This window comes from Gobio gobio (assembly GCF_949357685.1).
Source record: "Gobio gobio genome assembly, chromosome: 5".
Taxonomy (NCBI): Eukaryota; Metazoa; Chordata; class Actinopteri; order Cypriniformes; family Gobionidae; genus Gobio; species Gobio gobio.
In genome coordinates, this window is record NC_137101.1 from 19,677,895 (window position 1) to 19,696,866 (window position 18,972).

The following is an 18,972-nucleotide window of genomic DNA, read 5'->3' on the forward strand; positions in this document are numbered from 1 at the left end:
AGGCGTTAGTGCTGTCAAATCAATTAATCTGATCTAGTATAAAAGTTTGTGTTAACGTAATATGTGTGTACACATATGTACACACACCCCCATTTACTTTGAGAAGAATTGTGACATTTTAGCCCTTTACATGTATAACAAACATGAGTTGACATGCGTGCAGTCCAATCAATTAATCTCATCTAGTATAAAAGTTTGTACACACACACACACACACACACACACACACACACACACACACACACACACACACACACACACACACACACACACACACACACACACACACACACACACACACACACACACACACACACACACACACACACACACACACACACACACACACACACACACACACACACACACACACACACACACACACACACACACACACACACACACACACACACACACACACACACACACACACACACACACACACACACACACACACACACACACACACACACACACACACACACACACACACACACACACACACACACACACACACACACACACACACACACACACACACACACACACACACACACACACACACACACACACACACACACACACACACACACACACACACACACACACACACACTAAAGTATATATGCGCAGAAATTGCAGAGAAATTGCTATTAGTGGATATAAAAAAAATCAACACAAACAACCAGAAATATCATGTAAATGAATTGGTAATGAGTATAAATGCTAAAGAACATTCAGTTATTGGATGTTTAAACTTCTGGAATTTATATTAATATAATTTCTGTAAATACAAATGTTTGAAAACGAGCAGGTTTGCAATTACAGCAGAAGCAGCAGAAATATCTTGGGGGTGGGGTGGTGGGTTCAAATACTTTCTTTATCAATGGGACAGTTAAAAATGCTGATTTAAAGCATTTGTTTGACTGCTGCCTAAATCTATTTTTACTATTCATTTTGTGCGTATTACTTATTACATAATGAAAAAACGGATATACGCTATGTACATATATGATCTGTGAGGTGCTATTGCAGCCAAACTCAAACACACAGGGCAAGCCTGCTGCACAATACATGTACAATATTAAAGATATACAGTAGGAACACATATTTAGGAACCCTATTCTTCCTCTTCTTGTGGTGGTGGTGATGGGCTGTAACCATTTCCTTTTTCTTGACCGACGCCTGTTTGAACCTTAGTAATGAACTCTGTGCTTGTGAGGGCCTGGCCCTGTCTGGGACAGGTGGGCTTTACTGGCAGATGCTCGGATTTGTCTGTAAATAAGCAGAGGGATAAAGAACAATGATTGTAAAAGCTATTTATGAGAGTGTAGATATGATCAAACAGACCATATCTTATTTCATTCTCATGTAACAACACTATTCGGGTCATAAAAATATTTGAGTGAGATTGTATCTTACCTCCAGGTGCGATGGGCTTCATGAGGCGGTTAAGCTGAACCGTCCAGTGTTTCAGCATCTGAGTGGAAGTAGACTGACTCATCAATTCTCTCTGTATGGAAATAGGTAGTATATGGCTTCTGAAAGTCTGATCACATGATTTGAGGTGTTATTCATGTAGCACAAATGGCCCTTTTTTAGTTAGGCCACTCTTTTCGGTTCTCTCACCTCTGTGTTGTGATGACCGCTCTCCTCTGGTTGCTGGATGCTGGGTGGTGCTGCAGTGGAAGCCGATTCATGGATAGGTACTTCCTTTTATACAATAAAAGCCATTTTTTTAATAAACGACTAAACAAGTTGTAATTAAAACATGGGCGGTCTAGCCAAGCGATGCTTGCGATAAATCATAAAAAGCTATTTGTTTTTATGTTAAGCTCATTCAGACCTGCCATGATCTAATTGACCTTGTGAACTGCACAGGCACATGGACTTTAGCAATCATAAAAAGGCATTCACACACACAAAGATACAGTAGCAAAACAGCCCGTTTAAAGGAAGAATTCACCTAAAAGTCAAAATCTTATTGACAATTCTGTATATATATATATATATATATATATATATATTTGTGTAACGTGATCTGTTATGACATGCACTACTATTCAAAAGTTTGCGGTGAGTACGATTTTCTTTTTTTTGTTGAAAGAAATTAATACTTTTTTTCAGCAAGGAAACTTCTTTTCTGTCACTTTTTATTAGTTTCAAATAAATGCTGTTCTTCTGAATATTCTATTCATCAAAGAATCCTGAAATTATGCATTACGGTTTCCACAAAAATATGAAGCAGTGTTCTACATTGATAATAATAACAAATGTTTCTTGAGCAGCAAATCAGCATATTAGAATGATTTCTGAAGGATCATGTGACAGTGAAGACTGGAGTCAATCAGCCATTTTAAATTGTTGTTAAATTTCACAATATTACTATTATTTCACTAGCCTAGAAATCTAGACGCATCCTAGCGGCAGAAAAACGAATTTGCAGCCAGGGTAGTCTTGCAACTCTCCGTTGGCTTGTGAGCTGGAAAAACCAAACTCTGGTCAGGCCAATTACATCGTGTATAGAGTTGGTGAGCGGGCTTAAAGGGGGGGGGGGGGTGAAATGCTGTTTCATGCATACTGAGCTTTTTACACTGTTAAAGGGGTGGTAAACCACGATTTCACTATTCTAACTTAAGCTAGCGTGTAATGTTGCTGCTTTAGCATAAACAACATCTGCAAAGTTACAACGTTCAAAGTTTAAAGCAAAGGGAGATATTTGCTTTTAAAGAAATCAGTTTCTAAGAACTACAGCAAACGGCCAGTAGGCGACTACACACATTCCTCCAGGGTTGGTGACATCAACAGGCTCAATATTTGCATAAACCCCTCCTCCGAGAATATTAAATTGGGGGGGGTGAGTTTTGTATCGCGGCGCTGTTGTGGTATAGTTAGGCTGGAGTGTTGTTGCCGCGATGCAGAGGAAACGCTGTTATATTCATCCGGATTGCAGGTCTGGGGTACTTGCTTTGTTCAGCCTTCATAGGGACAGGGGTGCGTTGCAGAGCATTTAACATACAACATGTTATATGCACGTGTGTATGAGACAGAAGGGAACAGGCACGTGCGGGGCAGCGGGCTCCCGCAGCACATCTCACGGAGGGAAACTTTCACAATGTTCGCGAGTTCAACACCGGATTTGCACAACGTCAGCTGTATAAGACAAACACTGCCAGTGTGTGAATGCACGACGCGCGCGGGGCTCCCTCCCGCAGCAGTTTTTCATGGAGGAAAACTTTCACAATGTTCGCGAGTTCAACACCGGATTTGCACAACGTCAGCTGCATAAGACAAACACTGCCAGTGTGTGAATGCACGACGCGCGCGGGGCTCCCTCCCGCAGCACATTTCACGGAGGAAAACTTTCACAATGTTCACGAGTTCAATGCAGGATATGCACAACGGCTTGACCTGAAAGCTGGATTTACAAACAGAAGCTGTTTACGGGCCACAACCTGTAAGTCTGATTTATTTTTCATCGATGTGTTTTCCTGTAATAGGTTGTAGCAAGGAAGTAAACAGATGACAACGCTGTTCTGCAAACCAGTCTGTTAAATGCTTATTCATACTTAACGTTATCCGACGAACACCTATCGTTACAAACACTAACGTTAAAATCTCAACAGCGAACTTGGCATTAGTGTAAATGATTCTTTGATTAGAGCTTTTATGTATTATGTATCTACAGGCATGCTAAACATGGTTCTGTGTGTGATTTGGCTACTATAGTAAAGCCAGTGTTTAGTGTTTTGGGTTAATAGTTCTTGCGACAGATATTTGGCTATAATCGTTCTAAAAATACAAAAGTAACAGTGCCATTCAGTAGCGATCACTATAGATCCGCAGTCTTTACTCATTAGGACTGAACAGGTTCTGCTCGATCATCTTCACTAAAATGTTCTGGGTCTGATTCGGGCTCAGATTGGTGTGGTTTTATTGACGCCATCGTTTCTAATACTGACCAAAGCAAAGTCTACCGGTAAGGTAAGGGGCGTGACGTTTCCGACAAACATACACTGCGGTTAGCGAATCACAACACACTGGGCCAGCTAACCAATCTGAGCCCATTGCGTATTTTTGAGGGACTGGCTTCATACAACCCGGAAAGCATCAGACCGTTTTACAAGGAGGGACAGAGCAGTGTAGAATAAATGTCAAATATATGAAAAATAATGATTTTTTTTAAAAAACGAAGCATTAACACATGTTACAGTGCACCCCACAAACACAATCAAGCCTTCAAAACAATGTGTTTTACCACCCCTTTAAAGACTTGGATTCCCATCCTAAACATGGACAAAGTATAAAAAAAAATAAATAAATAAATAAAAAAAACGGACGACGTTTGATGGAGTATTTCTGTGCCAAAAATACTCCTTCCGGTTTCTCATAAGTTTCGGAAAGTTTTTTTCGAGTACGGGTATATGTGACGTCAGATGGGGCGGAATGTCCTTGTACGGGCCGTACGGGCTCTTCTCCCAGAAGGGACTGCGCGCGACTAGAGCGAGAGAGCAAGCCGGCTGCTCTGCAGTCACAGGACTTCCCGGAATCAAGACAACCCTGCACAGCTTCCCAAACAACCCAGCGTTAATGGGACAGTGGATGGAGTTTGTTTTTCCGGAGCAGGAGTTGTGCAAGTGTTTGTTTGTTCCCTGAATTTCGGCGACGATGGTTTATAAACAAGGTACAGTTCAACTCCGGATTTGTAGCTCGTCTAATGCTGAAAGATGGAGCAATCCCAGCGATTAAGGTTCGTGTCCCAGTCGTGTGTTGGTAGCAGGCTATGAGTAAAACTGTTTCAAATGTCTATGTGTTGTTAGCTATTGACTCCATTGTTTTTCTATGTAAACATGCATAGCTCAACCTAGCTCAACGCAATAGCTGTGCGCGCTTGTCAATCTTTAGCTCTGCCCGAACGATACGCCCCCAGCCGCTCGGCTTTTTCCAGAAAGACTCGGTACAGCATATCTTTCTTTTATAAATATAATAAAACTAAAGACTTTTCGGAGATATGAAAGATGCAATACTACTCTATAGTTACTCAAGATTATAGTTACATGAGATTGACTGAAAATGAGTGTTTCACCCCCCCTTTAACGTAATGACGGCAGAGTTGCGGCGGTTCCGCGTGCTACTCATAAACAAAGAAGCTGGCGAACAGTGGTCTTTCGAATCGGCTTTGACTCTGGAAGACTTGGAGTTAAGCTTTTCTTTGAGAAAGGAACAAAGAACGGCACTGAAGTCATTCTTAAGAAAGGAAGATGTGTTCGGAGGTTTTCCCAACTGGATACGGCGAAAGTTTAATCTATCAACTAGCTCCGCTTCACCTTCTTCGTTGCTCTGGTTGGTTGTAGCGCTATCCTATTGCGTGCAGAGGGAATTTGAAAGACAACCGTTTATCACGCCCCTCGGATTGAGCCCTGCCAATGGTGAGTTCCCAGACCCAACATCTTGATGTGGGTCTGGCTTGTCAGGCTACTATTTCACTGTATTTTTGATTATTTAAATGCAGCCTTGATTAGAATTACAGTTCTTTAAAAAAAAAAAAAAAATCGTATTGACCCCAAACTTTTGAATGGTAGTGTAGTATGTGACAACCAAGTGTACTAGCGTAAGTTTTATTTTTGTGTGAACTAATCCTTTAATTTTAAAAGAATTGTAAATCATGAATGTTTTTGCCACAATAAACATTAGGTGCGTCCCAATTTGCACTATTTTATGCTGTTTTGTAGCATAAATAGTGTGAGTAGTGAGTTCACACTGAAAATTCCGAAATGAAAAAGTGCGCTTTAAATGCCTGGATGATGCACTTAACAGAAAAAAGCGAAGTAAGGAATGTTGGACACTTCATACTCGACTGTCGCATATTTAATTGCATAGCAGGGGGGAGGGGCATCAGACTAGGATGTTGAATGACGATAAAACCTTATTAACTTTATACACTACAAGGTTGAGTACGTGGCGTATAAGTACATAGTGTATAGTGTGTAATTTGGGACGCAACTCTTGACTATTAATGGAACAAGATATAAAACGCTACAAAAGACAAAAGATTTCCTCGCACCACATCCAGTTGTGCCTTGCCTCTCACCTCTGTTTTGGGTTGACTGCTCTCCTCTGGTTGCTGATTGATGGGACGTGTCTTGGTGGAAGTGTCATCCTGACTCCTAACAGCAGGAGTTTCCTGCTGACTTTGACGGAGGAGAAGCTCTGCAAGTTTCGCCTGTTCCTCCGCAAGCTGGCTGCAGGTATAAATGAAAACAATTTAAGAGTGTATTTCTTGTCCTAATACAACGGTGTCCATATGTGTTGGCGAGGTGTGTAAAAATGAAATAATGAGATTTGCGGTACCTCTCCAGATCCTGTCGTATTCGGTCTTCTTCTAAACGGGCGTGAATCTGAGCGTTGAGCGCCTCCTCCAGTTTAAGTTGTGTGAGTTCTAATTCATGGATCCTTTTCTTCTGCTGTTGTACTTCCTTCTCCATCTCAGTCAATGTGGCTGTCATCTTCTCCTTCGCCTACATAAGCACCAACACCACCAATGTTATCACTATTGTTTCTACATTACAAATGTTGCATCTTAAAGGAACCCACTATTTTTGAAAATCATTTTCCAACTCCCCTAGAATTAAACCGTTTTCGAATCCATTCAGCCGATCTATGGGTCTGGTGGTAGCACTTTTTAGCATAGCTTAGCATAGATCATTGAATCTGATTAGGCCGTTAGCATCTTGCTCAAAAATGACCAAAGGGTTTCAATATTTTTCCTATTTAAAACTTGACTCTTATTAGCTACATCCAAGCCTGCAGCACCTCTCTCAGAAACTGAAGCCCCCGGTGGTTGGTCCCAGTATAGCTCATAAACCCCGCCCCTCCATGTATAACATTGGACGCGAGACAAACTAAACAATTAAATTACACTTCAAATAATTGTTTCCTAAAAATGGTTTCTGTCATTTTAGGCAGTTTTTAATCACGATGCTTTTATTTCAAGTGTTCGTTTTTTTAAATAAGTTTAGTTTTAGTTAGTTATTTGATGCTATCAAAACGGGGGGGTGTGACGTCATGATTGACAGCTGATATTGAAGTTGTCACTGAGGCACTAACAGACTTTTTTGGGGATTTTTGAGAGGAGATTGGATCTTTAGCTTTAATTTCTACATTTCCATATTTCCATAACTGTTTATTTCACACCAACATAATGAATGCTTCTGCATCTGCGAGAGTGTGGGTGGGCTTTTGACATCGCGCCTCTACTTCCTGCTCTCTACTGCGCAGATTCTGGTCCCGAGATCACTACTGCGCAGACTCTGTCCCAAATTTGTGCAAGATGTCAGCGCCATGTGCGGGCCTCCGGAGGCTTCAACTCTCATCAGCAGAAGCCAAGGAAGTCGCGTCGTCCATATTTTTTTACGGTCTATGGTTACATCGTGTACTAAGACCGACGGAAAAATGAAAAGCTGGGATTTTCTAGGCCGATATGGCTAGGAACTATACTCTCATTCCTGCGTAATAATCAAGGAACTTTTTCAGGCGCTGCGTAATATCATTGCGCTGCTACACCCATGGTACGGCAGCAAAGTTCCTTGATTATTTCGCAGGAATTAGAGTATAGTTCCTAGCCATATCGGCCTAGAAAATCGCAACTTAGTACACGAAGAGTCAAGTTTTAAATAGGAAAAATATCGAAACTCTTTGGTCATTTTCGAGCGAGATGCTAACGGTCTAATCAGATTCAATGATCTATGCTAAGCTATGCTAAAAAAGTGCTACCGCCAGACCCGGAGATCGGCTGAATGGGTTAAAAAAAACAGTAAAACTCAACTCTTTAACTCTAGGGGAGTTGGAAAATGAGCTTTCAAAAATAGTGGCGTGTTCCTTTAAAGACTCATATTCACAAGAAATCAATGTTTTTACTTAACAAGGATTCATTAAAGCAATTAAAAGTGACAGTAAAGAAATGTATAATGTTACAAAAGATTGCTATATCAAATAAATAAATTTGTATTGTATTGAATCCTGAAATTTCCATTGAAATATTAAGCTGCACAACTGTTTTCAACATTGATAATAATAAGAAATGTTTCTTGAGCAGCAAACAAGTATATTAGAATGATTTCTAAAGGATTATGTGACACTGAAGACTGATGCTGAAAATTGGTCATGCCAATTTGTCAGTAATACAAGTGCATGAGTGTGTTAAAATATGCTTTAAGAAGCGGATGTAGTGTGACAACACATTAACTAAACAGGATGGCAAAAAAAAAAAACACACATTTTCTTCTCTGTCTTACCTCTTTAGCTTCTTCAAGCTGTCTCACCAGATCTATCTGCATTGCCTGCTGTTTCTCTCGCTCTTGCTTCTCTTCCTCTTTGTGCTTTGCCTCCACCTCCCTCTGTTTCTGGTGAACAAACAAACTATTCTTAACACAAGTAACAAGTTTGGAAACACAAACTTACTACTTACTCAATACTGCAGAGTAAATACCGTATACAACCAACTATTAAAAAAACAGAACACACAAAGTTATTGTTTATGATCATCATGTGGCATTTTTAACTATTCGGCTGCTGTCCAGTTATCATTATGGTTATTTTGTATATGTAATCTAATTTTATGTACAAATCTCTCAACTTTCAATGTTCCAATCATATAATCAGTCAAGAATCATGTTATTACTTTCAGATTATTCGTCAAACACTGGATATAGAAGGTCAAGTCAAATTCATTGCATTGTGGTATACAACATCTCGCACCTTGTGCTACTTTGCAGCAGTTCCCAACTTTTTTGACTAGAAGCCCTTCGTCACCTACACGCCACACCCTAGTCGTCTCACCTTAGATGAGTCACGCCCGCGGACTGTTGGCTGAACATCTGATGCATATGGCATACTTTTCTGGAAACACTTCAGGAGTTTCGAAGTCGTCATCTGATTGGTTGAATTCTACAGGATGTCCGCGAGATGTGTGTGTTGTAGGGGTGTAACGGTACACGTATTCGTACCGAACCGTTTCGCGGTTACGAATGCAATCTTAAACAGTTAACAGTCGGCTTGTTTTAAGCGTGGAACACACTTCAACCCGAGTTCCCACACGAACATATTAAGTATTCTGTCCATTTTATCACGAAATTCAAACAATAAATGCCGTTTTGACGCTCTTTAATGTGACGACTGATCACTGTAGACACATCAGTTCAAGCGGCCGCGGCACACGCGAGTGAACGCGATCATCTCATCCTAAAGAATAAAGTTGAATTACTATCTAAAGGTATGTTGAGGATACATTAACACTGAAAAGTATCATATGTGGTGTAATCGCTCAATCAGTGTTTCAACCGCGGAAAGACGTCAATATTAAAACAGCTTGTAAACAATATCATTTAGCATCACATTTACCTCAGGCAGTCATTCCGTGTCCACAGCTGTTAGTTCACTGGAGAAATCAACTATTTCGCTAAATATATGCACTATATTAGCCTATATATTCATTATATTCTACTTAGTGATGTCTTGATTATTTAATGTATGTTTAAATAAACCTGTCATAAAAATGACACTCAAATGATTAGCCTATATTTCAACAACGAACTGGAGAAAAAACAATTTTATAAATTAGATTTAGAAATGAATGCAAAAACTGCCTAATGTGAAGCTTATGAGTGTTGATTATTATACCTAAAAATAAATAGCAACAGAATTTAGGCTAAAAGTTTTGGCTCTGTTGTTAACCTTTAATATTAATGTGCAAGTAAGGGCTCCCTATATAGTTTACACAGCAATATCTTCAATAAATGTTTAGTTATAATTTAATTCATTTAAGGACAGACCACAGTGAATTGGACGCACGTATAAATTGAGCGTTTGAAGCGAAATAGACGCGCGTTCAAGGTGCTCCAGGAGAAATATGTCATAAAACACCACTCTGCCTCTTTTCATTTTCATTAAAAATATATATTAAGCATTAATAGCCACACAAATGTGGTCCAGGCAACTCCTACATTATCTTCACTGCATGTATATTTAAATATCCTTAAAAAATAAAGTTATGAAACTTCTCTTTGCCCTCAGTCAAAACGATTTGGCAGACAACAAATTGTAGATTCATGACACCAAAGACTGGCCGAGGAAAGGCTGCTCTCGCCGGGTTAATGAGCGGTGAGTGCCCGGTGATCGCCTGGATCTCACAACTCCAAAAAAACAAGATTATTTTTTTTAAATAGGCGCTCTCTTTATAAATAAACCAGAGATTTGAGCTTTAAACAACTACATTCTCACCTGAAAAAGTCTTAAAATTACATTTTGTAACACAATAGTAGTATTTTTAAATTATGCAGGGTTTCTCGTCACTTTACCACGTGACAGCAGCAAGCAAGCTCCTGATTGGTTAATGCGGCTCGAATTGACGGCAAAGTTCATATTTTTCAACTCGGGTTGACGTGAATTCGCTTCAAACGTGTGAATGCACAAAAAGCGGCACTCGTGCATAACGTGCGTATCGCGCAAGACGCTCAATTTGCGTCCAATTCGCGCGAACTGGACGCGCGAATGAGGCAGAATCGCGTCCATCGCGCTGCGAGAAGCGCGTCTATTTTTTTAGCATTACATGTCAGTCAAATGTCCTCTTGGGCGGTCCTTGACCAATAAAGGCTGCGATAGAGTCCAGACCTTCTGCCGCCAGTCTCACCAGTGCATTGAGTCCGCTGACAACACGTTTCTGTGCGAGTGTGTGTGTCTGTACTGTATGTGTGTGCGAGTGGGAGGGAATATGGGAGAAAGAGCATGTGCGGTCCGTACATGATAAAACGTAATTTTGTGGCAAAAAAACTTGGGAATACTTTGTTGTTTTTATCCTATTGTTTACTATAGTTATTTGCTTGGTCAGAGTCGTTGTGGGATTGGTTATTTTACTTTTGTAGTCTGAAATAACAGAAATAATTTGGCGAAGTGATATGGAACTAATGCAATCAAGACCTGCCTGGAACTACTTTAGCCGAGTGCTTCCCTGAAAATAATTGCACACCTTAGAACGTTCATCAACCAATCAGAATCAAGCATTCAACAGCCCCGTAGAATAATTGTATATATTAAATCAATTACCACGATTAATTTTGTAGTTATGTTCTGTATTCCATAAATGTGTTCTTCAACAAAAAAAATGTGTGCTTTATTTGTAGGATTTTAATTTAGATTTATTTTAATATATTACAAATAATTTATTAATGTAAATACTTGTACGCACCCCCTTAGAAGTTTGCTGAAGGCCCCTGGTTGAACATTTTTGTATAGCATCTATTTTAGGAAATGTAGGCATATCAAAATTTGCATCCTACACACAGTACACGTTATACACTGCAGATATAGTAAGAGTAATCTTGTAGCATGCTTTTTGGAACATTGCCACAGTCCCTTTGCACTATTAGATCCCTATTAAATAAGTTACTTGAATGATGCTCTCGATGTGTTGCTCCAATCTTTCGGTTTCCCTCTGCTGCTCCGAAGCGGAGTGAAGCGACGCCTCGACTGCAGTGGGCTCACTGTTGTCACTCTGGTTGCTATGGCTTCTTTGAAGGGTTTCTCTCTGCTTGCGTCTGCTCAATTTTAGCTCCTGATGTAGAGAGGTCTTACCCTCTGCCCTCAATCTCAACACCGTCTGCATGGCTACAAAACAATTTGGGACATCATCCCTCAAGAAACCAGGAAACTTCAAGATATACACACACACACTCACACAATGGCTCCTCACCTTGTACCCAGTCTACTCTGTGCTTCAGGTTTGTAGCACTCATCTCATAGGTCCTGTTGGGAGTCTTCACACAGAACAGGCAGCGTCGCCCTTCTTTATCAGGGAGATTCTGAGTGTGATGACAGAAATGAGAATGTTATGATACCTGATGGATTTAAGATATTTATTTTACAGTGGAACACACTTGCCGATTTACCTCCACCACACAGCTCTCCTCCAGCGGGATCTCTCCTTTCTTCTCCTTCAGGTCCTCGCAGACAAAGTACGTCAGGCCACTGGGCTTCAAAACAAACCAGCGCTCCTGCCAGTTCCTGCGAACGTGCCCTTTCTTTAACAAGTAACCCTGATGGATAAATCGAATAGGAAATAGATAAAATAGGATTAAAAGACTTGAGATAAAATCATTGAAAATGCTTGTGCTATCTTTTACACAATGCAGGAAGTAAATTATCATGCTGCAAATGTTTTTTAATTGTTGTGTCCATTTACTAAGATTCCCATTATGCCAATACATAATACTGCATCAACCTAGTTAGCTGAACGCAAAGTATCGGTCACCTTCTTGATGATGTTGTGGTACATCTCCATGAAAACATCTTCCACAGCGAGACTGAAGGCCTCCTTACTCTCAACACGCAAAAGCTGGCCTGCACTCAAATGTTCCAAGAACTCCCACACTGACATGCCGTCCTGAAGATCAACGTTCTGGGACAAAAGTTCCTCCAATAACGTCTCATCCCAATCCAGACTCATTGCACTGGAGATTTTCTTCAGCAGGTACTCCAACTAAATTGACAGAGGCATTGACAGAGTTCACATGTTAGCATCAGCTACAGATGAGCTGTTAAAGACATGCATTATTATTGTTTTTATTAAATGATTAATACATCACTCCCACTGCTATATATATATATATATATATATATATATATATATATATATATATATATATATATATATATATATATATATATATATATATATATATATATATATATATATATATATATATATATATATATATATATATATATATATATATATATATATATATATATATATATATATATATATATATATATATATATATATATATATATATATATATATATATATATATTAAAATATTGCTCACAAATCTGTCTAAATTGGTGTTAGTGAGCACTTCTCCTTTGCCGAGATAATCTATCCACCTCACAGATGTGGCATAAGATGTTGATTAGACAGCATGATTATTGCAAAATTGCTGGCCACAATAAAAGGCCACTCTAAACTGTGCAGTTTTACTGTATGGGGGGCGGGGGGGGGCAGGGGGGTTCCGGGGGGGTTCAAAAAAAAGTCATGAGATGAGAGAACAAAATGTGTGACAAGAATGACAAAAAAACTGCAAGAAATGAAAGTTGCGACATATCCTCAAATTATTATTTTTTTGATAAAAATCTACTTTAGACTAGTGTTATCACCAGGAAACCACCACTATATGACGTTCCAATCCTTGTGTCACTTCCTTCCTTAACACAGATGCACATGAAAAAAGGGTTACACTTTATTTTAAGGTGTCATAGTTACAGTGTAATTATATATTTAAGTACTAAGTAATATTAATAAACTACATTGTACTTACTATAGAGTTAGGGTAGGATTAGAGTTTGGTTGAGGGCTAGTTGCATGTAATTATGCATCATTTACTGTTATTACTATGCGAAGTACATGTAACATGTAACAAGGACACAGTAAAATCAAGTGTTACCGAAAAAGCAACACCATACTATAGCTTCAGACCACTCAAACACTGTCTGAATAAAAAAACTGAGAGATTCTCAAGTCTTATTTTAAGTGTTAACTCTCACTTAAGCATCATAAACTGCTGCTATTCACCAACATAAGAATAGAGAGATTATTAGTGTGGACAAAGTCTAATGTCTTTTCATTTCAAGATATAAAAACATCCTGCCTCTGAACACGTTAGTCTAATTGAAGGTAGTCTTGCTATTTGTGTACCAGGTTATTTGCAACTATGTCTAATCTTATCTCTCTATCTGCCCCTCTTTCTTGTTTTCATTCTCACCTCCGGTTGAATGATGACTAATGGGTAACGGTCTTCCGAGAGCAGGTTGAACAGACAGAAGAGTTTGAAGCAGTCTTTCTGTGAACACAGGCCGTGCTGAATGGTGGGCTTGAAGTTCTTCTTTGATGTCAACGTCCAGCACAGCTCATCAAAGATTTCCTTACTAAACGTCCCCTCTGTGGCCTGTAAATTAACACATTATAAGCAGCCAAGAAAACTTTACCTGACACTGTTCGCCAACATCAATTAAATTAAATTGCAATCATTTGCAAAAACTAATCTTAAAGAAATAGTTTACCTTACATTTAAAATTCTGTCATTATTTGCGTAGCAGCATATCAATTCAAATTTGTGGAACACAAATGCAGAAATATTAAAGAATACGCTGTACTTAAAAGGGACTTTTGACTTCTTTTTGATGCTTAAAAGCTCCGGTCCCCACTCATTGCAATTGCATGGAAAAGAGTATCTAGAACAAACCTCAAACTTTCTCCATTTGTGTTTCATGGCAGAAAGTCATAAGGATTTGAAATAACGTGAGATCAAGTAAACCCTTGTGCAAAAGAATTGTACTTAAGGTGCGCTTGTAGTCTTCTTTAAATCTTAAAAGGTTTAACAGTATGTGCAGATATAACGTTAATAAAAAAAGGCCACTTAAGTGTACTGTATGACTATGTTACTTAACACGCTTAAGCACACTAATAATGTCAAAATAATAAAGCCATTACATATTCATAATCTTTCTTTAAAGTACACTTATTTTAATGTTAAAGTAGATGTAAAGTACTTGTTTATAATTTAACTAGTGCGTTATTAGATAATACTTTTAAGTAAATATATTTTAAATATACTAAATTGCAACTATAAATGCGTAAATACAAATATTTACAAGTTTTAATAAATGACAATAAATTATTTTTAGTTTACTATAAATGCTTGTCAGTACACTCAACCGTATTATGTCAACAGAATTATGAACTTACATTTAAAAATGTACTAAAGCTCTAGCTAAGTGGGTCAAAAAGCACTGTTATGTTCAACTAATTGTATTTAATGTAAATTTAATAAAATACATTCTAGATAACATTAAATATTTGTCCTGAAACAATACATTGAGTTCGCACTCAAGTATATTATTTTAAAGTATATTATTTCAAAGTATGCCAAAGTGTACGTCTTTCTCAAGAAGGAAATAATGACAGAATTAAAATGTTTGATAATTCTGGAGAGTTATCAGACCTTTGCCAGGATGTATTTGTTGAGGTAGGGCATGTAGCCCTGGTTGGACACTGGCCCATTGTTATTGTCCTTAAAGTGTTCCTCTAATGCCACAGGATCATGAGGAATATTTAGCGCCGTATAGAGATTGTGTGACAGAACCTGGTGGAGAAACACACACACAGACACACAAACTTGTTTTTATATCATTATGTAGACTCTCCATATGTGTAATGGTTTTATACTAAGCTAAATATATTTTCTAACCCTAAACATAACCCTTACAGACTACATCAAGAGTGCATTTATACATTTTTATTCAAACATCATTTAGTAAACACACACACACACACACACACGCGCACTGTGGTAGCCAATAGCTAAAATAGCAGATACTGTTAACAAGACTACACACTATTCTAGTGAATTTGAAAATACTGAGCCCAAGCTATTGTACAGTGGCCCCAAAAGAAAAAATGTCAACTTAAAATGTTGCATTCAATAAAATATCACACTGAATGGCATTTATTTTAAAGAAAGACAGCATAAACACAATTTTAAAGCAACATATGTCAGAATAAAATATACGATTATAGAGAATACAACAACATATACTTTTTAAAATAAGACAAAACGTATTTTAACACTTTCTGATCAGCCGTTGACCAGGAACATATTCAATATAATTTGTAGCATATCTATGTGCATTTAAGGGGAACTGACTTCATATAGTACATCCACTAACATTGCTAGAAGTCAGTTGGCAAAAAGTAATTGCAAAAATGGCACAAAAAAAAGTGAAGTTAGTTCTTTGAAAAGGGCCTGACCTGTCAGTAGCTCTGAAGTTGTATTTAAAAGCTAAATTATTGACATGATCATGGGACCTTGTTCTGAGATGACATACAATCAGACTTTTCTGACTTGTATAAAATGCACAATAATAGTTTTACACACAACAACAAAAAAAGAAATTTGCAGGAAATGGCAAAAATGCTCTCAGTGTAAGTTCTAACATGTCTGGACCCATGCCTGTTTATGCTGAGATTTTAAGCAAAGGGCTGACCCAGGACATGTTTAAACATGAGAAAGACTGTCAAAGCTGTCTGCATGCTGACTGCGTCCTTTGGTATTTATTTTTAAGCTCAAAGACCAGTGATGCCATTAAATTCCCTCATCAACGTCCATTAAAAAACTGCCACAAAGAAAAAAGCTTTAAGACTATATGAGATCATTACTGCATGAGGGTGTGTTTGTGTACTTTCTGTATGCTTAGCCATATTTTGAGGGCAAATTTGTAGCCAAAAGTGAGCTAAACCTGACAAAAGCTCCTTTTGAGGACATTCATATTTGTAAACAAAAAATAAAACAAACAAATTAATGAATAAAACAATAAAACTAAATGTATTATTTATTTTAAATAGTATTGTTTTTTTTCCTGTTTAGGGTTAGGGTGTGGATCAGGTTTTTTTTATAACTAGCTCAGTATAAAAACATGGAATGTGTGCGGGGGTATTTTGTCCCCATAACAGGACCACACAAACACACACACACCTGGTTCACTATCTTTGTGGGGACTCTCCATAGACATACTGGTTTTTATTCTTTACAAACTGTATATTCTATCCCCTTGCACCAATCCTACCCCTAAACCTACCCGTCACACAAAACTTTCTGCATTTTTACATTTTCAAAAAAACTCATTCTAGCTTGTTTCCTCATGTGGACCTCAATTTAGGTCCCCATGAGCCTTTGAGCATTCAGGTTGAAGTCCCATCCGGGATAGAAAAACATGAACTAAAGGATAACAAGATCCGAAATCCTTGTCCTTGTGGGGAGTGGGACATGTTTTGGTCCCCATGAAGAAAACAGCTTCATAATAAGTGATGTTTTTTGAACATATAAAAATGCAGAACGTTTTCTGTGATGGGTATGGTAAGTATAAGGGGATAGAATAGTTTGTACAGTATAAAAATCATTATGTCTATGATGGAGTGTCCCCATAAAACATCAAAACAAAACGTGGTGCGTGTGTGTGAGAGAGAAAATGACTTATTTGGACTGCTGTTCCTTTTTTTCTGTAGTTCTTGATAAGAAAATATGACATTAACTACCGCGAATGTAGAAAACATTTACAGTGTAGCCATTTTAGTGTACCGAGTTAAAGCAAACAACACTTGAACACATTGAAGTTAAAGGTACACAGGTGGTCTGACCTTTAGCTGCGACTTGGACACTTTTCCGCTCTGCTCTACATCCAGAGACGTGAACGCGTACCAGATGGACTTCAGCAGCTCGCTTTGTAGATCCATAACGCCAGTAAATGACACGTCCTGCTCACATTCTGAGACAGATACCGCTTTACATTGCGGAACTGAGACATAGGCTGTAATTAAAAAACTTGTGAGCTGCCTACCTAGGAAGCATTGTGGTCAACACGGGGGCGTGCTACAATTTGCCCATTGTAAACTCGTTCCAAGCAAAGCTCTACCGCAGCTATGAGGACTAGAAAATCGTCTATGATGCCTAGAATGCTGTCTAGGTAGGAAGCTCGTTAGATTTTAAGAAACAACCTGAGTACCGAGTAAAATGCCCCAGCTGGGAAGGACAGTTGCTAATGAACTTAAAAAACCTCAGTCTACCGCGAGTAATGCAAGTGCAATCTGAACCACAACAAAACCTCTGAATTCTTAAGTTGGCTAAAATGCAACAAATTACAACTGCAATAAGCGCAATATAGTGATTCCATCAAATGAACAGTCTTAAGACAGTCTTAACTTGTTTGAGGTGTTATACACTAAACAGAAAGATGCAACACTTTAACGAAAAACACTCATCAGGTGGTGTTTTGGTTTGAACGAATCTTTTAAGTGAACGAATCGTTCCATAGCCAACGTGACAGAATCATGCATGACTCAGTATTCCTTTAGTTTAGTGGAAGAACGAACTGGAAAATCTTATTGGATAAAATATATTGGCGGTGTCATCTGTAGCAAAAAAGTTTATGACGCTAGACATTGTGAAATCTCAGTAAGTTGGTAGACACACAAATTTGAATTGTTTCAATCGTGGCCATCTCGAGTGAATGATTCAACGATCTTGAAAGGCAAAAAAAATGGTAGTGTTTACCTTTAATTGTTTTGTGTAACTTACTTACATTATCCCAAATGTTTCAAAGAATTTTTAAATCCAGAGAAAGCTATTTTAACCAGGACACAGACTCTTGTCCATGCCTTGCCTATCATTGACATCTCCCGCGTTACCCTCGATTTCCAGATTTATTTTGTAGAAACCATGGAAACACCAAAGACTTTAATATACGTTTTATTAGTAGACAAAAGAACAACTGTTTGAAGACAACAAGTGTCTCATAGCAGCTGCGGAACGAACACAGTAATGTTATAACATCATTTTCAACACACTAATGTCTAAAATCTAATCTAAAATGATAAAACAGTGCTGCATTACCCCACATAAACATGACCAGAAGAAGCAGAAGGGGCGACTGTGGCATAATAAAAGCTCTGCCGCTGTCCAGCCGTGTATCGTGCTCGTCTCTCATTAGAAAAACTACACAGTGTGCCTTTGATTGTTCTTGAAGAAAAAACATTTGACAAATACACTTGACAATACTTTTGCTTTTTGCTTAATACTTTTTACACCCCTGCTTGCAGTGCATAGGATGTGTGAGTGGGTTAATTTATGCAATGTAAGCGTTGTGTGGGTGTAAAAGGAGTGAGTGGACGCACTTCTATCTCTGGTCAAGGTTCACTCGTGCAGCTTAGGTGGGAGTGAAACTTAGTACTGCATGTTTGTTCAGCCTTAAAACGCTACTTTAAGAAGCTAATACAGAGAGTTCTTAAATAGTTTACTCTGCAATATCGGCTAATTCATCGCATTCTATAAATATTCAGGTATTTTTCTTGACTAATGTCCTTCTAGC

The 18,972-nt window shown here is 38.4% G+C and overlaps 1 protein-coding gene across 5 annotated transcripts; it reads right to left on the minus strand.

The window, feature by feature from the left end:
* Positions 1 to 629: 629 nt before the first annotated feature.
* def6c (DEF6 guanine nucleotide exchange factor c) lies at positions 630 to 17,611 on the minus strand. 5 transcript variants are annotated; one of them, XM_079818241.1, is made up of 13 exons: positions 17,246 to 17,611; positions 15,054 to 15,194; positions 13,815 to 13,997; positions 12,305 to 12,532; positions 11,943 to 12,089; positions 11,747 to 11,855; positions 11,444 to 11,661; positions 8,295 to 8,402; positions 6,352 to 6,518; positions 6,092 to 6,242; positions 1,630 to 1,713; positions 1,423 to 1,513; positions 630 to 1,275 (listed from the first exon to the last, which is right to left on the minus strand). In XM_079818241.1, the coding sequence occupies exons 1-13, from the start codon at positions 17,339 to 17,341 to the stop codon at positions 1,121 to 1,123; spliced, it is 1,878 nt and encodes a 625-aa protein (XP_079674367.1). In that variant the 5' UTR covers positions 17,342 to 17,611; the 3' UTR covers positions 630 to 1,120. The 5 variants fall into 5 exon arrangements, with proteins under 5 accessions (XP_079674367.1, XP_079674369.1, XP_079674365.1 ...); XM_079818243.1 differs by having other exon boundaries at positions 1,423 to 1,480; positions 17,246 to 17,428; XM_079818239.1 differs by having other exon boundaries at positions 1,423 to 1,549; positions 17,246 to 17,413.
* Between the last annotated feature and the right edge of the window lie 1,361 nt (positions 17,612 to 18,972).

What these genes read in the sequence shown, in the direction of transcription:
- def6c (XM_079818239.1), bottom strand. Translation starts at nt 17,341, where the DNA reads ATGGATCTACAAAGCGAGCTGCTGAAGTCCATCTGGTACGCGTTCACG. An exon ending in AGGAGAGCTGTGTGGTGGAG is followed by an intron (nt 11,856 to 11,942) that starts GTAAATCGGCAA and finishes CATCACACTCAG; the next exon opens with AATCTCCCTGATAAAGAAGG. An exon ending in GAAGCCCATCGCACCTGGAG is followed by an intron (nt 1,276 to 1,422) that starts GTAAGATACAAT and finishes GCTTATTTACAG; the next exon opens with ACAAATCCGAGCATCTGCCA.